The sequence below is a fragment of the Cupressus sempervirens genome, chromosome 5 (assembly GCF_028749045.1).
Source record: "Cupressus sempervirens isolate cs-2001-9-10 chromosome 5, ASM2874904v1, whole genome shotgun sequence".
Lineage (NCBI taxonomy): Eukaryota > Viridiplantae > Streptophyta > Pinopsida > Cupressales > Cupressaceae > Cupressus > Cupressus sempervirens.
In genome coordinates this window covers 539,958,932-539,983,388 of record NC_143122.1, presented here as the reverse complement: position 1 = coordinate 539,983,388, position 24,457 = coordinate 539,958,932, and the positions used below count along the sequence as shown (strand labels likewise).

The 24,457-nt window shown below is 35.8% G+C and overlaps 1 protein-coding gene across 2 annotated transcripts in view; it reads right to left on the bottom strand.

The window, feature by feature from the left end:
- Nucleotides 1–24,457, bottom strand: part of LOC149557073 (protein CYCLOPS-like) — a 164,085-nt gene that overhangs the window by 104,852 nt on the left and 34,776 nt on the right. For both annotated transcript variants that reach the window (XM_089831755.1, XM_089831756.1), the window contains exons 4-5: nucleotides 17,400–17,448; nucleotides 17,141–17,193 (exon numbers count right to left, since the gene is read on the bottom strand). In XM_089831755.1, the coding sequence (XP_089687881.1) occupies nucleotides 17,141–17,193; nucleotides 17,400–17,448 (102 nt within the window). The remainder of the gene's footprint in view (nucleotides 1–17,140; nucleotides 17,194–17,399; nucleotides 17,449–24,457) is intronic.

Sequence of the window (24,457 nt, the reverse complement as noted above, 5' to 3'; positions counted from 1 at the left end):
TCATCTTTTGGTGCATCCTTGAATCATAAGATTTTTCGAAAATCAACGGTGTAAATTTAGATGTAGAAGGTGGTGCCACTCCGTGCATTTATGAGGATTGAAAGCTTCGTGTGCGAAAGAAAAACAGAGTATAATATACAAGATTTTCTCAATTCCATCTCACGCGAACAAAGATTTCAAGCCTTTTCCTGAGAAGAAGCCATTATTGAGAAGGTTGTGTTGAGCTTGACAAGAGCATGGAGCAAATTTCCATTGTTTGCGAAGACATTGCAGAATTATAGCGAGAAACAAGCAAAGGATCAAGTAATTATACTATAATCTCTGCAGTGTCTCAGTTTTGCAAATTACAATCAAAAATGCCTCCAAAGAAGGTATTTTTTGGTCAAGAGAATTATTTGGATAGGAATGTCCACGATGATTTGCTTGAGTTGCTCCCTAATTCCACTATTGAAATTGTACAAGTTAAAAAGCTTACTTCATTAAACCCTAGGTTGAGAATAGCAAATGGATTGTATGACAAGGGGAATTGGGTCCGAGATGCTAATAACTCTCAAACTGGTCTGGATTTGTTTAAGAAATGGTTTTCAAAGAGGAACCTTTCTGCCCCACATGCCCATATTTGGAATTTTGATTTAGGAAAATTGGTGGTTCCCAACGTTTTTATGGATTATGATCTTCTTGAAGTTGTGGCAAAGAACTATGACCAAGCCATTAGAGTAGTAAGAAGAACTGATGGTCGGGTCCTAATCAGCCCAGATGAAATTAGGGAAGTTTTTGGTTTAGGGCCTCTCACTGATTATCATGTGCCCATTGATTTGAAAGGCTAGAAAAGGAATACATGTCCAAAAAGGATACCATTAGGCAAGGTGCGCTGAAGGCAGATATAGGTAAAATTGGAACTCTAACAACAATAACAGCAGCTTCCAAGGAAACTTTCAAAAGGGCATACTTCAAAACCAAGGCTGTAGAGATATATAGGACCCTATGCAAAGTTTTTGGGAGAGATGAAGAGGAGTTTATGCCTATGGATTTCGTGTATATGGTTACTTAGATTTCATCTTTTCGTGTGGACATAATTTTTTATTTTGCTTCTTACTTAGCTGAGGAAATTCACAACAGACTAATTGGGATTGCTAAGGGCAAGGTGGAAAAAACTTTTGGCCATTATTCTTTGTTGATGCGTATGTTTTTGTTTAAGGGAGCTACGTATTTTGGTAAAGAAATGGAATTAAACAGAGAAGAAAATGGAGAAGCACTGCAAGTCCAATTATGGAGTGCAGCTATGACTTGGGATGCAGAGAATGCTAGCTTTGTTAGATTTGATAGGTATTTCATTTCCAAGTTGAGATGCCTCATATTGAGTGACAACACTAGAATCCCCAAGGCACTAATGAAACTCATTAGGCCTATGGATAATCCCAGTGATTTGAAAGTTTCACACAATTGGGGAGATATTATCCCATACTCTGTTTCTATTGTGTTCAAAATTTATGGTTTTAAAGGGAGCCCTCATGTACTACCTTACCAAGTGCCCTTGAAGGTAGGAGTAGCTGAGTTTTTGTGGCAGTTGGGAGGAGTGGAGGAAACTTTTTTGTTAAAAAGATCAAGAGGGTCAATCTTCCCCACTTGTACAGTGGCCCATCATTTTGTTATCACAAAAGGGGGTTGGCTTTCTCTAAACAAGATTTTGGATCCTTATAAGATGGCTATTTCTCACCCTTCTTTTTGTGATTCTGAGGGATTTTATTATTTGGCTCTGAGACACAGAATTAAGCTTGGTAAAATCGAGCATGAATTCTATTTTCCTGAAGACATGAATACTCCTTGCAAGAGCAAGAGACTAGAAAAGAAAAGTGGAGAGTCTTCTCCAAAGTATTGGATTTCATTCATTGTTTTGATGCAAATTACAGTCCTTTGGACAATGCTGTTACAAATGTGGATAAGATAAATAAACTTATGAATACTTTTCCTACAATAATGGAGACAATGAATGAAAAGATGCAATTCTTTATTAGATTTTACCCAAATAAGGCCAGGGAAGTAATGAGAAGATTGGGTTTCACTCCCAATATAGGGGCAGGTCAATTAATTGTCCAAAAAAGGCCAGGGTATACTGTTATTCAAAATAAAAGGACCACTGAGGACAAAGGCAACCAAATAATTGAGTCCACCAGTGATGACTTGGAAGAGAGGCTTTCTGAACCTTCCCTTAGCGAAAGATAATAAGGAAAGAGGATCCTCATGTTGAGGAATACTCACCTTCACAGACCCATATGAGAATTGAAGAGGAATAGCTCACTGAAGCAAATTGAACAATTGGGATCACAAGGGGGAGTTTTTGTTACACAATCAGAGATAGATAAGGGGATCCCTAGGAGCCTCCAATGCCAAGTTTTGAGTTGACAGTTGCAGATTACAGAGGAAGGGAATTAGACCCTGTGTTGAAACAAGCAAGTCAACAATTTTTATCAGATGATAATTTTGTAGTTTCCAGGGGATGCAAGGCACAGTCATCTCGGCCTTGTACTTTCATTGGTTATGAAGATAGTGTGAAGGCATACAGACTTCTAGATCCAGAGACACATCAAATTTTTGTGGAGAAGGATGTACATTTTGAGGAAAGTTCACCAAGTTTGTCCTCTACTCCTCTCCGCACATCATACAGTGTGGAAACTGATAGTGATACCAGCGATAGTGCTTCAACAGATTCAGATACGTGGGGTTCTATCGACAGTTGCAGCGAGAGGTCACTACATCAGTTCAGTCCACATGCATACATCACCACAGTGATAGGTCCAGCACAGCAGGGTACATTCAATATTACTTAAATTATTATATAAGTGAGATTCCAGGGCTAGAGAATGGTCCGATTTCTAATAAATGTTTAGTCTTACACTTAGGATGTTTTCGGTCCATTCTTTGAGCAAAAACTTTATAATGTATCTTCTCTGCATATTTTCTGAGAATACATCAATAATGAATGATCTTTGTGTCTCTTTCTAAGGTCATTCTGAGTTTACAACAATTGTATACAATTTTCAAAGAAAATTAATACATGTTTTGAGCTGTCCCCATATCAGTTTTTATTGAATTTTGTCTACTTTGTTGTTACCTAGTTATTTTGAGATTGTGTGAGTAAAGCTTGCTCAATTGAATGCAATTCATTTAGGTTGTATGCCAATTCATTACTACTATTAATTCAATTAATTAAGTAAATGCTTTTGATGAATTTGATGGGATTGTCATGGTAATAGAAAGGGTGTCTGTAAGAATGAACTTCAGTAAGAACTGCAGATAATATTTGTTGTAAGGCAACAGATTAGATCTACAAATTGGAGTAAACTCTAAATCCCAATGGAATAGGCACTAATCGAAATTTACTAAGTCTGCAGATAGGTATACTATGAAGAAGCATGAAATCTAAAATCACAATCAACTTTAATTTACTTTTCTTGAAGATTTTCAAAGATGGTCAGCACTTGTTTGCATGGAATGTTTTAGCTTTAGTCAACCACTGTTGTTGGGAACACTTGCAAATCTATAGAAGAATTTTGACCAAATCTGTTATATGGGATGTGTTTATTCAAAATGTCAGAATCATGCACGTATTTGAGGATATGAGATGAAAATCAGAATGAAACTAAAATAATTCTCATACAGTAGCTTCCAGCCTTGAATCATCCCCTAGGTATACCCACCCTAGTTTTGCAGAGCCAAGAGTAGAAAACCATCCTTGGTTTTGTTGAAGTTAGGTCCAAATGGTTTGCACATGTAATTGTTAATAGGAATTGGCTAATCCTTAGGTTGTGTGAGCAATATCAATTTGATATTGAGCATTTTGTTGTTCAGTAGTTTTAAAACACCAACACAATTAATATAAAACTCCCGGGGGGCGAGCTTTAGAGGATGCAGTAGTAAGAAGCACAACCCACCTCATGAATGGAGTGCTTTGCGGGGCCCCTATTATTCTTTCTTGCTGCCCCCCAACAACCACCTAGAATAACATCGCTTTGTTCAATGGCGGATAGGCCCTACTATTCTATGGTGGTTGGCCCTATAGAATTGTAGGCAGTCATATGACCAGACTGGTAGATCAATGGTTATGCCTTGTTCGAACACAGTGAGAGTAAGGAGAGATGGTCCCATAAGCAAAGCTAAATTACTATGGGTCGGCCGAATCAATAATGGACTGCTAAATTGCTAATAAGGAGTTCTCTCCTAAATTCGGGGCATTGATTATGCGATCACCAAAGGGAACTCCTTGATCACCACCCTTAAACTCTTTATTAACTTTTCTTTTATGTTATCATGCACGCCTTTATGCAATATAAAATATCTTTATTAAATTCACTTGCTTTCTCTTTTTAATTAATTTATTATATTTTAATCTCATGCATAAACTTTATGCAATTTAATTCAAATAAACTTTATTAAATAATTGCTTACTTTCCCTTATTAATTTTCAAAGCGTTTTTAATATAATATTTATTAACTTAAGTAATAATATTATTTAGTATTTATTTAAAAAAATGATCCGCCCCTACCTATCAATTTTATGGGCTATTCTATCTATAGTAGCCTAGCAATAAAATAATAGGCAATAATCTAGAAGGGGCCCCTACCCCTACCCCTATATTTGAAAGGGAAAGGGAAAGGGCTCACATAATACGATGTTGCCATGGAATCTATCAACATTACAAACCTACGAAAATTACAATCAACTACCACCACAGACTCACTCAAGATAATGTTGTCATGGAATCTCTCAATGTGACAAACCTACAAAAATCACAATCAGCTTTCATCACAAACTCTCTCAACGTGATGTTGTCATAGAATCTATCAATATGACAATCTAGTAAGGTTTACAACCAGCATTTTATCAAGGACTCTCTCAATATGACTTCCAACTCCCAGCACAAAACCTCTGAACGTGATGACATCATGGACTCTCTCTACATGATGTTCACTATGAGTTTCTCATATGTGAAAGAGTTATCAGGTTGACCTTCCAACTCAATTTATTTCACATAAATAGGAACTCATAATCAGCAAGAAAAGAAATCACAGCTGAGACTCGTTTCCAACAAGAATCTTATCATAGAGAAAGAAACTCATTAACAGCATGCGTTAAAATGATTGAAATACTTTCACAACTAAGACCCCCTTGGCAAAGATGGTTTTGATAAACAAGATGAGATAGTTGATGTAACCTCCCTCTAAGGCTGAACATCTCCCTCTAAATCACACGCTCCCTCTAAAAAAATATCTCCCCATACTTGCAATCAGCATTCTCATATAAATATTTTATCATTCAGGATGCACCCTGCAACCAAGAGAGATTAATAGTTGATAACATCAAGCAAAATCAACAACCATACACTATATAACATAGATTCATGATCTATACTCAAAATGAAATACTTATCTCTTTTGCACATGTAGATTCACCAACGTTTTCAAAACGGCTCTATAATATGTCCTTTGCTCAACGATAAGTCCAAGAGATAGACATGCAATACCACCTTCTGCATGCATATCTGCTTCACTGTCTCCTTTAACTTTTGCATATATATCTTTTAGCAAATGTCCAATATGTTAGTCTTACGCAATTTATCCCTTAGCTCAGGAGAATCCTTTGGTATGCCAAGGATATTGGCAAGCCCCTGGAAGGTTGAAACTATTGTAATGACCTGAAAACTCCTGCTGCCACGGCCTGGAAAACCTCCAAGTGGAATTTTCCAAAAAACTCCTAAAGACTTAGCTTCACTAGGGAAAGATACATATATCTGATCATTGGGATCACTGCACTTACTTCTATTAAAAACAAGATCATCTTTCTTGGGATCTTCTCCAAACTTAACATAAAATTTTGAGCTTCATCTGCAAAGATCCCCGTCAATATAGTAATCTATCCCAATCTTGCACAAATAAAAGAATAACACAAATATATATTTTCTTTAATGTTGTCAGAACTCTTACAGGCATGCAAAGGAATATACAAATGCCTCTCTAAATGCTGATGCAGGAGCATCTTGCATGGAAAAATTATTGGGGAAAAAAAAAAAAAATTGAAAAAAAAAAATTAGGAAAAAAAAAAAAAAAAAAAAAACAATTTGTGGAGGAGAGAGAAAGTGACGAAAATAGAAGGAAAAATAATTTAAAAATAAAATAAGGAAAAAATGAGAAAAGAGGAATTTCTATTTTCAAGGTGCATGGGTGGTGTAAATAGAAAATAATAAAAATAGTTGTCATTCTATTAATCGAGGTGTGTAGGTGGAAATTCTAGAAGGTTTTGGATAAATCATGTATTTAATATTTGTTGGGTGCTTAGTTGTATTTGGGTGGGAATTTAATATTTATTTAAAGATAGTTTTATTTACCTTTTATCCCACATTGGTTGTGTTTGTAATGTCTTGGGTTAGAAGTGCCTATTTAAGCAAGGCTTATTATCATTTGTAATCAAGCTTAAGGAGTAGCTTGAGAAGTGGAAGCTTGAGGAGTAGAAGCTCAAGGAGAAGCTCGAGGAGTGGAAGCTCAAGGAGAAGCTTGAGATCATCTTGTGGGTGTTGTAAGGATCTTCAAGTATAGTAAAATTTCTTGTGAAGCATTTTTTTTATTGGTCTCCATATTGTTGCTTTCTTGATTGTGAGTGGGTAAGGGTGGTGTGGCCCTTTGTCAGTGGTATCAGAGCATACCTTCATCAAGTGGTATCAAAGTCGTACCTCTATCAGTGGTATCAGAGCGAGAGATCCTGAGTGTACAAGCAGATCGCCGAAGTGTGAGGCAGTTTGTACCAGGACCTTGGTTGGGCAAAATTTATCAGAGCTGGTGGACTGCAAATCTGTTGTCCTAGACTTGTGATGTGGTTCCTGATTGCTCGTGCAAGGTGGCAGGTTGCGATCTGACTTGCAAACAATTTGGTTGTCACAAGGAGCGTGGGAAGGATTTGTTGTAGAGGGTTTACGAAGATCTTGGGAGATGGCTCCAAGAGGATTGGACCCTAAGATGATTGCGAAAATCCATGATATAGTGGAGAGGAATTTTTCTAAAATGATTTCTCGGTTGGATGCTAGATTGGCTAATCAAGCTAAGAAGGTCAAGGTGGAAGAGGATGGTTTTGTTGATCAGATTGTGGAGTCTGATGTAGAACCTGCAGAGCAACTAGAGGTTGTTGCTGAAGATATTCCTAACGTTGTTGATGTTGGCACAGAGGTTGGTTTTCATGATCAAATAGTTGAGACTGACATGGAGATTGTGGAGCACTCGGTCGTGGATCATCTAGTTGATGTTGGTGGTGACTTGTATGTTGCAGAACACTTGGTCGTGGATGATCCAGTTGTTGGAGGTGAGTTATGTATTGCAGAGCATCTTGTTGTGAGCAATGAGGTTGCTGGTGTTGAGAGTTTGACATGTGTTGATGAAAATCTGCATGTGGCCGTTGATGTGGAGTTTGTTATTGCTGGTATGGACTCACTAGTTGTTGATGTGAATGGGAGTTCGGCAATGAAGCATTATGTTCAGTTTGTTCCTGGGAGTGAGCATGCTGATTGGATGGTTGAGATTCTGGTGTTTGATAGAGTGATGCATGTGTGGAGGATTTGCATGGTGGTTTTGTTGTCCCTATTGAGGTGGAAACCTTTGGTAAAGATGAAGATGGTGGTAGATCTTTCTTTTTTTGGTGTCAAAGTGTGGGACACACTTTTCTATCTACCGGGGGAGTCTGATGCAGGAGCATCTTGCATGGAAAAATTATTGGGGAAAAAAAAAAAAATTTGAAAAAAAAAAATTAGGAAAAAAAAAAAAAATTGTGGAGGAGAGAGAGTGACGAAAATAGAAGAAAAAATAATTTAAAAATAAAATAAGGAAAAAATGAGAAAAGAGGAATTTCTATTTTCAAGGTGCATGGGTGGTGTAAATAGAAAATAATAAAAATAGTTGTCATTCCATTAATCGAGGTGTGTAGGTGGAAATTCTAGAAGGTTTTGGATAAATCATGTATTTAATATTTGTTGGGTGCTTAGTTGTATTTGGGTGGGAATTTAATATTTATTTAAAGATAGTTTTATTTACCTTTTATCCCACATTGGTTGTGTTTGTAATGTCTTAGGTTAGAAGTGCCTATTTAAGCAAGGCTTATTATCATTTGTAATCAAGCTTAAGGAGTAGCTTGAGAAGTGGAAGCTTGAGGAGTAGAAGCTCAAGGAGAAGCTCGAGGAGTGGAAGCTCAAGGAGAAGCTTGAGATCATCTTGTGGGTGTTGTAAGGATCTTCAAGTATAGTAAAATTTCTTGTGAAGCATTTTTTTTATTGGTCTCCATATTGTTGCTTTCTTGATTGTGAGTGGGTAAGGGTGGTGTGGCCCTTTGTCATTGGTATCAGAGCATACCTTCATCAAGTGGTATCAAAGTCGTACCTCTATCAAATGCTAAAACTACTCTCCCATACGTTGTCTCTGAAAAGTTTTTCTTGCCGAAAGCACAAGACAAGAAGACTTCCTGGTAACTAAAGGAACTTCATGGAGGAACATTAAGAGACTATTGTTACACAAGACGTCTCAATGAAAACTGAAGTTGCACACGCCAATACAAAGACGGCAAAACCTTTCCTTCTTTGAAACTTCAAAAAAAATATCGCCAAACTCTTCCCATATCCACCGCATTCAGACCGAACAATTATAACTGCATAGGTTTCCAAGTCGGATTGAAGAAACATATGAATGATGTGAGTAAACCAAACACGGCACATGAGAAAATGTAGCCTTTGACAATAATAGTAATGATGAATGGGTGATGAATGGGGCAAGGCAAAGAGAAGTATGGTTGCAACACAAGACTGCATGTGGCCATAGTCACTAAGTTGGCAACAACCTTTCCATCATGATTAAAAAAATGAATGTTGAAGGTGATGTCACTAAAAAGGTATCAACCAACACAACTTGAAACCTTGTTCAAAATCCATGCAAACTCTTTGATACGCAAGAAAACGACTCTCCACTATTCATGATCTTACCCTATGATCCCATGCTACAAACCCATCAACACTTACTATAGATGTTCGTAATCCACAAGATGGTCGACAACATTCCTCACGCAATATAGAAGCCTTGACTACTGATGCTGGTACCAAATTTCACGTGGAAGGAACAAATCCCCTTTGCATAACACCTTAAACGCTCATGAAGAAATCCCAAACCCGACTTAGAATTTCAATTTATGACTAAACGCATCACGATCAAGTTCTCTTAAAAATACCTTAGCAATGCCTTGTCATTCACATTCATGAAGTCGAGGAATGACCAACAATCTCCAATAATCAAATGGAGATGAATGAAAAGACTCTTGTTACAAGAGAAAGCACTCATTGGCCTGAAACAGGTGCCAATAATGCCAGGATTAAAAATATCGACTAAAGATAAGGTAGAAGGAATCACTATGAATTTACAGATCCTACTTGTGCTCTAGCATATGCTATACTATTTCTCACTTCAGAATCATATGGAAACTCACATGAGAGTAAATGAAACTTGGTCTCAATTAAATAGAGCCATACAGAGCCATACAAAATCCCCATTGAATTTAATGAATTGACAATGGAGATCCTTCAACAAAGCCTCCTTTCGAACCCATCTTGCTTGATATAACATTCCTACAATGATACTCAAATAATATCAGCGAACATAGAAGGAAACTATATCAAAAGAGGCATGAATAAATTCTCTCACAAATACCATAACAATCACATTTGTAATTAAACAATTTCCTTATTGATGTTATCAATTGTGCTCTAATACCATGTTAAGATTTTACCCAGAAATAAAGATAAACAGCAGTAAGGAAGAACTAATATAGATACCATAAACACTAGAAGATACCCCAGGAAAACCCTTCCAAAATGAAGGGAAAAACCTAGCCACACAACAAAATATCACTTTATTGATAATAAAATGTTCAAGTGTACAGTGCTTATTGCATGATGCGATATATATAACAAGAGAGACTTTGCACATTCTAACCGAAGGTCTCTTGAAGATTCCCATGATTCTTCACTTTTAAATATACAACTATTTAAATTTCTATGCCTTAATGCATGTTGTATGACACATGTCTTTATTTTTAAGATCACAATAATTATCATAAATGTCCTCTGCAATTGAAGGTGACCACAACGATAATAACGCCCATATTTCTAGAGATAAAGATCTCTATTGCAGCTACAATCTCCATTAATACTTAAGCACATAATTGAATAATACAATTTATTAATTCCCTTTGGCTCGAAAAATGACCTTTTCAACCATATTATGATATTCTAGCACACAAGGTCATTGTTTCTTGTGTCGAAGATTTAAAACTTTCCCACCTGGTCCCAACGAGCTATGACACTAGGGCGGCCAATATACAATACCAACAAAGGTAGCAACCTTAGCGTATTTAATCAGATAATTATAATTCACCCATCTTGCAAAAATGACTGAAAAAGCATCAAAATCAAAATCTAACAACAAATGAGTGATCTTGTTGAAGAAAATTGATGAATGAACTTGACAAGGTGACTTACTAAAAATAGATGCTCCCTCCAAGATTTTTGGAGCCCAAATTAAAAGCCAGAAATAAAAACGGAGACCATCACTCAACTCCTCTAACTCATCTGAGCTCATCGGAACCATCTATTGACTTACTATAAATAGTAAGCCTCTCAAAAAGGAACCAAAACTCACCATTGGCCACTGAAGAGCCCAATAACTCCAAAACAAGGTCCTCTAAACACCAGTAGCAGCCTACAAGGACCCAATGATAGACTAAATCCATCAAATCTGCCACAACTCAAAAATAGGGACATTATAGTGCTCACCTTTGGGTAAATGCTCCATGGTCTTTTGAATCCATAAGTGTAATTCTTATATTTTAGTTAATATATTTCAAACTTGGTCCACTATGTGTAATCAATGCATTCAACAAGAGATACAACTAACCTATGGAAGTATTCCTATAGCATGTAAATGGCATTGTGTCTCATCTATCCATTCAAAATTTGTACTATATAGCCAAAGTTATAAAAGATATCCTCCTACTATTCATATCCCATTCGTTAAATGAATTTTGGATGCTTATGTAGATAAATTCTATTGATTAAAGAGTTAGGTAACAAGTTTTAAGGGATCTCAAAACTATTTACAGCAGGCATAAAAAAAACACAGAGCACAGACAGAAAAGCCAACATAGCACAGAGTAAATTCTCTTAAAGATATATGGCATCAGGAAGTACCAGTTCAACCTGGAAGAAGCTTTATTGAAGTTTTTGAAGGTCCAAAGGCTATTTCTTATCATCCTCATTGTTTTTGTTTTGGTATTAATGGCTCTCCTACAAGGACCAACACCCCTTTTGGCAATCATCACAAGACCAAAACCAAAATCATATTTTTCACCTTATTTTTGAGGCCTTCAATCTCCATAGCAACAGCTCTTAACAACAGTTTTAATGTTTTCCTTTATCATTTTCATGCCTTGTTTCAGAGTCCAGTATCTAATTCTCCTAGCATCCTCCTTCTAAATAGAGACATCTTCCATCAACTTGTCCACTTGGGGTAAAGCCTCCCAAAATTTTATAATATCTTCATGTCCACCACAACACAAACCTGGGTCTCCCCTCTCTACTTCTTGGCCATGATATCCATCTTGATATTTAGCGTATTGATCTGTGTATAATCGCTTAATAAGATTGTCCTTGAATGTCTAATTGAGGGTCATCACATTTTGGCCAACCATTTTCAAATCATTGAACAAGTCCTCCAAGGAAGTGGGATTAAGTCAAGGAAGTATGAAGTCCATGGAATCAAGGGATAGAGATTCTAGATTCCAAGGAACTTCACGGACAAAAATGCTTGACCTTGCCCCTTGTCTTGGACTTGAGGGGTTTTACTATTCTTCTGAAATTCATGAGCCCTTCCCACACTCTTCTTGGCAAGCTTCGCCTTCCTAGACAATTGCATCTTCCTAAGGATGTTTTCAGCCTACTTCCACCAACAGCAGTAGACCTAGTTTTCATCAGAATTGCTCTCTTTGAATTACTGACTCAAAACCTATTAATACTAGTCCCTTCCAACTATTTTCCTCCTTATCCTCTAAGTTCTCAAAACTAGAGTCAAAAAGGTCCACCATTTTATTGACATTGGTTTCATCTTTTCTCTTGACATTATGAGAGAGATTCAGATTCAGTTGCCTCACATGGTTGACAATGAACATGATCAGCCCCTGATGCAAGAGAACCATATTGGATGCTTTCTTACAATCTCTAATGAATGTCTTTAAGGACAAAACAAACATAAAGGAAAAGACATAAATTTCTTCCAATTCAAATGGTTCAATAGAAATATTATTGGTAAGAAAAAAGGACTTAAAGTTAAAACACCCTTTTAAAACTCACATAGCTCATTATACCAACGGCAATCTCATCAAACAAAGGTTCAAGAGAACATGTAGCATTAGTAGAGTGAAGATTAACTGGTTATACATCTGATTAAAACAAACATCACTTCTCTTATATGCTTGTCATTGAAAATCTTTGCCCTTACCATGGAAAGCACTATAGCCTCTACCGCCATTCTTTCATAACCACAAATTCCATATTCTACATTATCACTAATTCTTGTATAGGGAATTTTATGGTGTGCTAATAAAGTAAGATAGTGGTCGATCTTGTCTCAATAATCTTCGTTAGGTTTAAGTAGATCATTTGAGGGAAATTTTATTAATTTAGATCATAGTTTCTGGACTCTTCGAGTCCTGGTGAGTTTTGAGTCAAGTGACCTTGGCCGAGTTCCAAGGGCCTAGGACTCCCTTGAAACTTGGCCTAGGCAAGACTCAATAGAAACCTAGTTTTTTGTCAAGTATTCTTGAGTTTTTTCCTAATCCTGCCGAGTTTGCACCAAGTCTGAGTCTAGGAACAATGATTTAGTTAGAGTAATAGTGCTTAGGAGATAATCTCACAAGGTTTCACTTTTGAGAAGTGATGGAGCTGATTCTGGAGCCAAAATTAGTGGCATGCTCTCTAAAGCATTGAAGAGAAATTGCAAAATCAAGAATTTAAGAGCACATTGTCCAAATTTGTTCCAGCCAGAAGCAAATCAATCCATTAATATGTAGTGGACTGAAGTTTAGGTTGTAACTCTTTAGAAAATCCTAAAGCAAGGAGCCACAATTAGACCTTCAAAACCATTTACATTCTTTTAAAAGAACTTGATGAATCATTAGAGGCATAGTTTGCCCTTTTCCTAGATTTATCATATCACACTTCACATCTTCAGCTAGACTTTTCAATGCTTTCGTCCCCAAAATTTTAGGTTATAAAATTAAATCCATAGAATATTCCACGGAGTGGATGTAGTTACTAGGAACCACTTCAATGAAACCACCACATGTGGTGGCTTCAATCACTACATGAGAGTGGCAGTGACAAAGCAAATGCTAAATTGAGAAGCAAAGGCAAGGCAAACGACACATTTCCAACCGTACTAGAGGAATGAGGCCTATGCAAGGGCTATATGAGCAAGGATTTCATGGTGGGTAGAAGGACTTGAAGCACTGTTGAGGAGCAGCACAAGTGCCCCTCAAGCCCTACTAACAGACTGTTGACCCTTTAAGAGACCAAAACCCTTGTAGAGTGTGAGGTGTAGGAAAGCCTAGTTGGTTTGCTTGTTATCTGTTAAGGCTTGGAGCATCAATCTCTCAGATTGAACCTCCAGACCTTTCTTCAAATCTCCCCTCCGCTAGGGGCTATATAGGCATACAAGCATGTGAAATCTCAAATTTTGAATTGAATAAAACCTTAGTTACCAACTCTCCACCCCCAACCTGGATGCGGATTCAGGTGCGTAGGGAAGTGGATTTGAAAGTGGATGCTCTTTGGAGGCGCTCAAGAAGCGCACCATAGAACTGGGGATGCGCCATGGAGACGTTTGAGCGCATCCACAGGGCATACACAGCCTTGTGATGCACTTCCCCGGCACCCCCAAGGGGAATTGTAAACTATATCACTAATTTCCAACACATTGCCAAAAATTTCTCCTCTTTGTTTTAGATTATACAATCATGTAGATATCAACTTACGAGTTCCTTTTTGAATTGGATTATTCTGTCATATAGAAACAATTCAAATATTCCTCACTAGCAATATGATTGGCCTTCAAAAAATTACCTGCAAGCCAAAAATTTCTAAATGCGAATCAACTAGTAACTCTACAAACTTTTGGGTGGATGATAGTCCTCCAAAATATAATTACAGCAGCATATTTGGAGTTAATCCCAGTACCCTCCATAGTGACAGGCTGCAGACATGAGAGACCGTATTTGGCAGCAATACTAAAATTCATAATGTATAATTGGGAAGATAAGGTGCAAGATAATTATGCAACAATATCACCAAAAGATATGCCAAATTGTAATGACTTCTGATTTGCATTAGAATCGTGAACACAGAAGTAGATGATATGGCTTATTAAGTTATTACTGAACTATATCAATTGATATTTAATATTAATTTTGATCAATGATAAAGTATCATACTATGAACTATCCAATGATTTAATTTTGTATATTTCTTGCATTTCTTTGTATATATATACATACATACATACATACATACATACATATATATATATATATATATACACATATATACACCTATATACACACACATAAATATATATATATACATACATATATACATACATATATATATATGTACATACATATACATACATATATATATATGTACATACATATACATACATATATATATGTACATACATATACATACATATATATATGTACATACATATATATATATATATATGTACATACATATATATATATATATATATATATATATATATATATATATATATATATGTATATATATCCCAAATCCCCAAATAAAAATTTGTGCACCTGCATCCGCATCCACACCTAAATCAGCGACTTAGGTTGAAACAATTAACCTCTAGGAGATTAAAAGTGATAATTGGTAGCCGACCAAAATAAAAATATTAATTTATACAAAATCAGCAACCAAGTAAATTAAGAGGTGAAGTCATATATTGGTCTGCTGTCAAAAAATTACAAGAAGAAATTTGAAGCAATTGAGATAAAGGATTTCTTATGAAAATATATTAGAAATATAAATATTTTTACTTGGGTTAAAAGGTTTCAAGGGATCTTCTTTTTAAGGCAATAACATTATATGTAGACTACTTTGCTAACTATTCAAAGCATTGGAAAGTTTGAAAATAACCCTTTGTATTGGTGAAATTTTGAAATTTTTGTCACGTTTTCATCAAAGGAACATAAAAATAAAAATGTGAATATGTAGTTGTCTTCAACAGGTCTATTATCACTCTTTTCTGTCCACTGTGCCTGCATACTTATTCTTGACCCGTGCCATTCTGTAACTATAAAATCACAGAAAACTATTTTTGGTATGATGCTTATTGAGTTTACAGTTGCGGCCATGAACACAAAAAAACAAATATTGACTGCAGGCCAGCTTCACAAGGTCTTGCCTATTTGTCAGAGCATGTGAGTTCAAGAAAGGATTGATACAATACAAAGGAAATAATCAAGTGCTGAAGGAGCGGCGATGGCAAGGGACCGAGGAAGGATTTGCAAATGCTGATTTTTTTTTACAAACTTTAAAGATGTCCAGGGGATGGCAAAGGGGGTGGCTATATAAATATAGGGAAATTTTGAAATATATAGGGAAATTTGAAATATTTATATGAAAACATGGATAAAGCATGCATATATACCTTATATAATTATATTCATATGAAACCAAGAAAATGTGTAGACAAATAACAAGAAGCATGTAGGCAAGTATTTAACTACTTTTGGTAAATGTCAAAATTGATAAAATAAAAAGTATACCTGAGCCAGAGTATTGGTACCTCTATCAGTAATTGGGAAAGCATTTCTAAGTTTCTGCTATCCACACTCCAAGAAACTCAAAGCAAAATGGCTGAATTGCCGTGGGGTAGACAAGTTAATCAAATAAACAAGACTCATCCATTAAAGAATGATCAATAAGGTTGTAGATCTTGACCTAATTACCAACAAACATACTATTTCAAAATGATGACTAAGAAGCATGTTAATATTGCCTGACCAACCTCGCATTTATGACAGGCATTTATTTTCCCCCTAATAGCCAGGTGAGTAATCATTCAGCCTGGCAAACTATCCTTCAACAATTAGAAAAGGAACTAATGTTCTTTACAGATGACCACCCTTCAGTTGCATTTTAAAAACACTTGAATCAGCAACAATCATTGGTGGCCAAAGAAAGGATATGGACGATATTTTTTGTCCTGACAAATGCAGGCCTCTATGACAACAGCCAGAATCTTATGTATTATTCAAGTACTGTGTTGATCATGTTGACTGGTATTGTTTATTGGTACTTAATTTTGATTGTATTGGGTACATGAAATATTTCAGAGGTGGATAGAATCCATGAACCAAATTTAGCTAGACTAGTTAAAACTGAATGCATGCAACTCATTTTCATGGAGTTTTCTAAATATCATAGTACAATCACAAGCCTAAGCCATTAATACAAAACAACCATAAAGCATTTGGATAAACCATCATGCAAAAAGTTGAAGAATCTTCCTATAAGTCAGCGAGGATTGGATAATATTAAAATTTCATTATGATGAACTTTCCTTGAAGAAAAGGACATCCTCTGGAGTCCTCGACTAATATTGTTTGTGAAAAACATAAATTGTTACTAGCAATGCATTGTCTGTTCACTCAGCTCAGAAAAACAAAACCACTAAAACCTTCTGCAACTCAGGTTATTTTTGGTAGCCCTGTATGTTAAGTTTGTTTATATCGTTTAATTATTAATTATTATTACACTGCTCAGATATGAAATGTGTACACTACCATAGATACCCTGGTTGATTTTTATAGTGTGGAAGTACCGAGAATAATCGGTTGTTCATTGCCAAGTAATGGACCTTAAACTATCTTTTTAAAATGGTGGTGTAAAATCCACTTACAAGCAAGGGAAGGACTTCATTTTCAATAAAGATTTGAAGACATCCTGAGAAACAACTTGGGCTTCACAAAAAAATGTCTTACCGAAGCTCAGATGATCGACTTCTGGTCATCGGTTGGGAACTCTGGAGCCATGTCTACATTAAGATCAAAGGCAGAGTCATTATATCTACAAACTATCACTCAAAATTCAAAACTATATAAGTTTATAATAAAACATGTGCTAAAATTCAGGCATGAACTATATTCACTTTATAGGCATTCGGGACGTTTACACAGATTAATTCATTTTTATCATCTTGATGGTCTACTTAGGAGGGTGCAAGATATATATACACCATACCTTAGAGAGAAACACATCAGACATTTGAGACCCCTTTTCACCTGCATTCCTGTACATACAGAACCAAAAAATAATATCACGAAGCAGCTTTGCTATATTACAAGCACGATAGCAAGCTTGACATTTGAGGCCCTTTTCACTTGCATTTGTATACAAACAAAGGCAATGTAATGTACTGACCAGTTTTTTGTACAAAAAGTTTGCAATTTTCACAAGTTTTGATGTCGAAACGTTTTGTCAAACTTTTGTGCAGCAGGCTGGTCTGAGAATGTCTACAACTTATTTGGAATCAATATTGCAAATAATCAACTTAATATTAACTTTCAAATCCCACATATAGAAATCACCTTCATTGATATCAAAAACAATGCTTCCAACTAGGATATTCAAATAATTACATACAACAATTTAAAACTCAAATATTGTATGCCAAATAGCTGACCTGCAATTAAAACAACGCCCCTTTAATATTTTTTTAATCCAGACACATGATATTGCAGCCTTTTATTTAGTATAGATATATATCGACATTGCTTTAGATAGATTTATTTAAGATATCTATACTAGTTTTATTTTTATTATTATGTTTATATAGGTCAAGATATGTTTAAAAAACAAAAAAAACAAAAAAAAACTTAGACGCCTCTCGGCGTATTGAAAGAGATTTGAAACAAAAACTGTAAAGATATATCGATCCCCTGCTGTTTCTTCTCATTAATTTTCCTTAAATCTGGGTCGTGTATTCTTCTCAATCCTTCAAAGAGGGGTGACTTTTTCTAAGTGGCTGAGTTGACTCCTAATGACCACCAAATGGGATGAGATAGGCTTTAGAACCCCCTCACACAAGCTGCTTTGAAAGCCTAAACCCTCCCTTGTGCACCAAACCTTCTCTTCTTTGGAATGTGGTACGGTTCCTTGGCAGAAGTACATCAGCTTATTAGAATGTAGATCCTAAGGAAGCAATCACTCCTTTTATGCTGTGTCAGATTTGACCATGTCCACAGTCTTTAAAGTGCTATGTCACCTATTTTGAACTCCAAATATGGTACAAGACTCTAATAGAAGGCTGGTGCTAGTATGGAAAAAGCCAAGATATGCTATGTTGGGCCATAGAGCCTCTCACCAATATTTTTAATTTCAATTTATCATTTCAAAATTTGCACTACGTATGGCTACTGCTAGGCTAAATATGGTATGGCTAGGGTATACCAGTTGTAAAATTCATAAGTTCTTTGATTGATACACATCAAATCTGAAATTTCTAATTGACAACAAAACCTTCATTTTCACATAAATCATGACTTTGAATGAACCATGCCATATTTGCAACGGATGAATCTTTAACCACCAAAACCAACTTTGCCTAAGGGTTTTTGTCCTATAGCAGTGAAATCTACTCAAACCCCACAACTGGAATTTCAATTAAATATCAAAATGAGTCACTTAACCATTTTTATAACCTTTTCTGGAACTTACTGGAAAATTTACTTTAAAATCACTTTATAAATAATAATCCATTGTGCTCCATAAAGTCACTCCATTTTGTTTTTACTTTTTCAGCACTTTAATCACTCAAGTTTCACCTAATTAGATAAACAATATATGTTGTCATTTAATTTTGCTTTTTTGACAACTTAACATTTATTACTAAATTATTTTCTCAGAAGCACACTGAAACTTAACAAAATTTGATACTTTCTGAAAATAGAATATTCCTCCAATAATTTTTGGGATGTGATTGAAATGATGAAAGCATAGTTTGCAAACTTTGAGAATACTCTCCCAGTTGCGAAGTACTCTCTATTTCTTTCGCTAGGCAAGTTTTCACAAGTCTCACTCTCGTGATTTTACAAACACAAATAAACTATGCTCCACGGGGACGCGTTTCCTGCCTCTGTACCCTAGTACCCGTACCGGGTACGAAACGGGGACGCGGGTACGGATTTTGGCCGTACCCTGCGACGTCCCTTTTTTGAAGAATTCAGAAACGTCCCCGAAACGGCCAATTTTTTTGGGCAGGAAACTTGGGGACGGCCAGCAGTATCGGGGACAGTTTTGCCGTCCCCTATCCGTCCCCGAAACTGCTGGCCGTCCCCTTTTTTCCAATCAATCTGGTAAAGGCAAACCATCCCCAAAAAAATATTTTTTCCTAATTTTTGTTGTTCGTGTGGCCCCTAGTCATCTTAAAGACATAATAACAATATGCAACCCATATTTGGTCCATTAAAACACTAACTCTTCTACTTATTTTTCGATTTAACATACTTGCTAAGAGGAAGGAAAAAAACATAAGAGCAGTAGCAGCAATGAGCAAAGATTGTGTTTAGTGAGGCAAGACTGCGTTCGGTATTTACTATTTACCAACTATTTTAGTTGGACTTCTCTTTATTTCATTCTGATTTCAGCATGATACTTGAAGCCTTTAGGCATTTTAATTTTTGCTATATATGTATGTGATATTGTTATAATGGAAGCACTTAGTATTTGCCATTTGATAATATTCCATGTATTTATCTTCTAAAATGTCTATGGTGAATGGTTTATCAATGTTATGATATACATATTTGAATTTTGTCTCTATAGTAAAAAAAATCCCCTATGTTTTTAATCGCCGTCCCCTGATGTCCCGTCCCCTAAATTTTGGCTTCGACCCGTACCCGTACCGGAAACACGTCCCCGTCCCCTAAAACGTCCCCGTCCCGGAAACTCCGTGGAACATAGCAAATAAACATGGATAAAAATATCAACACAGCTAAAATGCTTGTTAGAATATGCTTTTCACATGTTTTTTCCATGAAACCATGCATTTCTCTTTCAAGATATCATTTTTTTATTTAATAAATTTTTTGATTGAATTTCTCAATAAAATTATGCTTTTTATTTTGAAGTACTTACTAAGTTGCCGAGTTTATGTTGAGTATTTAATAAGTTGGAAATGTTGGGTTTGCCAAGCAATGTATGAGCCCAAGTCTACAAACTATGTGTGAAAGTACCTCCCAAAAGCATCAACAAACTCATTTTAGTATCCTAAACAGAATGCCAATAACTAAACACTCCGATGAGGATGGCACTCTCCAAGATAGTTGGAGCTTCTTATAATGTTGGAAAAGGGGAAAATTATTGATGAGCACACACTTCTACTAAAGATAAGACAATCTTCTATTTATTAATTACCAACCAAAATAAAGCAGTCACATAGGATCTAACTATCAGGAACACATAATTTGCATAACAAAACTTTGGGGTTAAAAACTAGAAAGGACTACTTGGATCTACCATCCAAATCCAACCACAACAAAAACAAAATGATCTTAAAATATTGGTACGCACCAACTCATTGGAGACACCAATCCCTAATTACAGAATTTGCAGACACCAACCTACTAGAGACACCGATGCCCAAAGTTGACCACCAACTCAACAAGAAACATCAATCCTTCTTTTAGGAGGCACCAATCTCTTCTATGATTTTTCACCTCCTAGATGTTGCTTTTTAAATGAGTGAACATATTCTCAACACTATCACACTTCATAAAATCTTCTCTATATTAAACCTACTCTGCTTTGTTTTTGAATGATAAAAAGGACTCCCCCAACACATTTACAAATATACTTCACATTTGTATACTCCTTTGGGCACAAAAATTAATTACATATAACACATAGGTCAGGCCTATAAAATTTAATCATAATAATAAAATTCCATGAGTTGACCTCCAATTATACATTTTTCAAAATAACAAAATTTCATTAGTCCACCTCCAATATCACCTCTTTCAAAATAATAAACTTCATGATTTGAACTACAATTACACATCTTCCAAAACAATAAATGTCCATAAGTTGGCCTCCAACTAAAGCCAATTTAACAGTCACCCAAACTTTGACATCAACAACCTTTGTCATCAATGACAATATTTCCAACAATCTCGCTTTGACATCAATGGCCATATTTCCAACAATCTCGCTTCTTGAACAAAGCACACTTTAGCACCAATGACAACATTTTGAATTATTTTCCCCTTTGTCATTGATGAAAATCTTGCAAAGAATTAATCATTTGGTGAACACAAGAACATAATACTCCCTCAATCTACAATTCGTCCCCTTTCTACTACTCTCCCTTTTTGACATCAATAGCAAAGGCATCAATCTTTCTTTTCCTATAGCTCTCCCTCTTTCTAAAATCCACCAACTAATCTTTCACTGAGTTGTCTTTGAAAATGCATATCACCAAGAAATATATAGGGCTAAAAGATAACAGAATCATTAGCTCCCTCTAAATCTATGCTTCTCTTAAGCACTCAGAAGTTCTGAGATACTCCAACTTGACATGTTTTGCTACCTTACTATCCTCCAATGTCTACTTCATCCACAGAACTCGTTTGCAACATGACGCTTCTATTATGTATTCTGCCTCTGTTTGTGTTTTTCCTCTACAACGTGACACTATTACTATCATCGAACATTGTCTGCCCAGTCTGCAGCTGTGTATGCTACTAAAGAGAAATCTTCATCTCTGAGATACCACTAACCAAGTCCCAAGTGCTCTCCAAGTATGTGAATATTCATTTGACTGCTTGCACAAGTCTCTCTTGCATAATGTCTAACCTTGATGTTATCACATATGATAGGCTGCCAAACATTGACTTGTACACTATCAAATTATCTAAAATTCATATGCCCCATTCACCTGTGCCGTCACTAGTTTTCATCTGTTTTTCCTGTATAACATGTTTCTCCTAGATCTCACTGGGAATGTAAAGATATTTTTCTGTTATAGTTGCCTCAGCAACTAATTATCTTGTACTTGCCATCTTGATCTCACAACCTTGAGCATGAAATGTAAGGGTATCTCCTTGATCACACCATCTATCATCTTCAAAGTGCGAAAATGGCTCTCATTTCCTGCCATGTGGTTTAAGCATTCACTATCAATGTACCACTGGTTTCCTTTATCTTGGGCATGAAAAGTTATTTACACTAGCACAAACTCTTTTTTCTTCATTTTTTTCTTAAACTTGTCTCCTTTTTCAAACTTTTGCAAGTTCTTTCTTCTATTTAGGAGGGGCATCCACTTACTTGTTCTGTCCAGGAGGTTCCACAACAAACGAAGAACTCAGTGTAACTTCTCAAAGGATCCATAATTTCTCATAAAACCTTGCAAAATTGTGTTAAAAAGCATTACAACCTCCCTGCTAAGCAATTTAGCTCCAACTTTCATAAAAACCTTAGTTTAATTGGTTTTGCAACTCGGCTGACAAAAATTTGAACTTCTAATATCTCATGAACCAGAATGCATTCTGGTCTACAAACTTGCCACATTGTATTGAATAGCCATATGCTTATATTTTAATTAATTATTTTTACAAATTTCAGCATGCTGCATTGCCACTTATAGGTTTCTAACTGCAACAATAGAGATTTTCCTTCGAAAATGTAAGAATCTTACCATGTGAGGATACTTGGAGACCCTTTAACTAGGAACGGCTAGACATAAGAATATGGATGGTAATGTTCCAAAAATTGGTTGGTTTAAAAACAAGGCTAACGAGATGCTACTAATTTAGTAATGCCCACTGTTCATGTGTTAAATATCCTATTAAGGGTACCTCTCGGAATACCCTCTTGGGTTTAATTGAACCCAAAGACAAGAGAAACCCACTCTCAACGATTGGCCTTTAATCATCCATAATTTGTTGATGAGCCCATGTACTACCCTCTTGGAGACACTTGCTCTTGGCCACGAGGATAGGATAATACTTTAGAACTATGGAGATATAATTTCAAGACCCAAAAGAGAAAAAAAACGAATTATTTCATATTTATAAAAGTCAATTTTCAAAGCAAGACAATATTTATCCACAAGTACATTATGATCCTTTTTCAACTAAGGAATCTTATAAGGGTCTAATGCTAATATTCAAACAAGCTGAAATTCATCTACCATTTCTACACCTAAAAGGTTTTTGTTAGACCCTCCATCCACAATCACCTCGCACACTTTGTCCTTACTCTTGCATTTTGTTCAAAAGGTGCTCTTTCTCTTCCAATCAACTTTTAGGGTTTTTTCTTTTTCTCTTGATATTAGAATTTTATGCAACATCAAGTTCTCTACTATCTCTGCTTCAACTTCTTTGTTGGAGGTTCTTGTTTTTGGGCTACCATCACATTTTTTCAGTTCTCAGGGCAATAGATAGCCTTATAGGCTTAATTAAGTATTAAACATCCAAATGGTTACTGACCACCAAAATATTGTCCTCTTCCAAAGCTTTCTATTCTTCCAGAATTAGATTTTGCATCATCACCTTCCTCAAGCTCTTCATCCTTGACGAGCTTTCAAAAACTTCCCTTTCCTCTTCCTCGGTTGTCAAAGTATATTGATATGCTCCATCAAAAGAATTTAGTTTGATTAAAGATATCTCCTTCTCAAATTGGAACCATAGCCCACTAAAGTAACCTAAGATACAAAGTTTCTCAAATAACCCCTGGATTCTAGTCCTGGTGCAGTTCAGGTTTTGGTTCTTCCCAAATTCTACCTAGGTTCCATAATGGATTCCAGATTCCCTAAGTGGGGAACCCATAGGGAATCTAGATTCCATTTCGAAGCCCAATGAGGAATCCAGATTCCACTACAAAACTCGAGTGGAATCCGAGAGGAGTCTAGAGGAGTTTGTGGGTTTGGGCATCCAAAAAAGAGCCCCAAATAATTTTTTTATCTTTTTAAATTTAAGTGAAACTAAATTCCAATATGACCTTTCTAAATCGTAGTTCAAGCAATAAAGGTTTCCTAAAGAGATTTGATGGTCATTCATTCATCTCTCTAACACTTTTCACCATTTTGGTTTTCTTCTACAATTGTAGCATTTTTCTTTGAAAGTGAACAATCTGTAGGACAAGACCCACATCAGAGACTTAGGAACCATTGAGGAAGGCAGATTTAGTGGGTAAAGGTAAGTGAATCTTCACTCTGTTCAATTTTTTAATGAATTTTTCAAGATTTTTTTTTTTAAATCAAGGTACTTTTAAAAATTTAAGAAATTTTCAATACACTGATT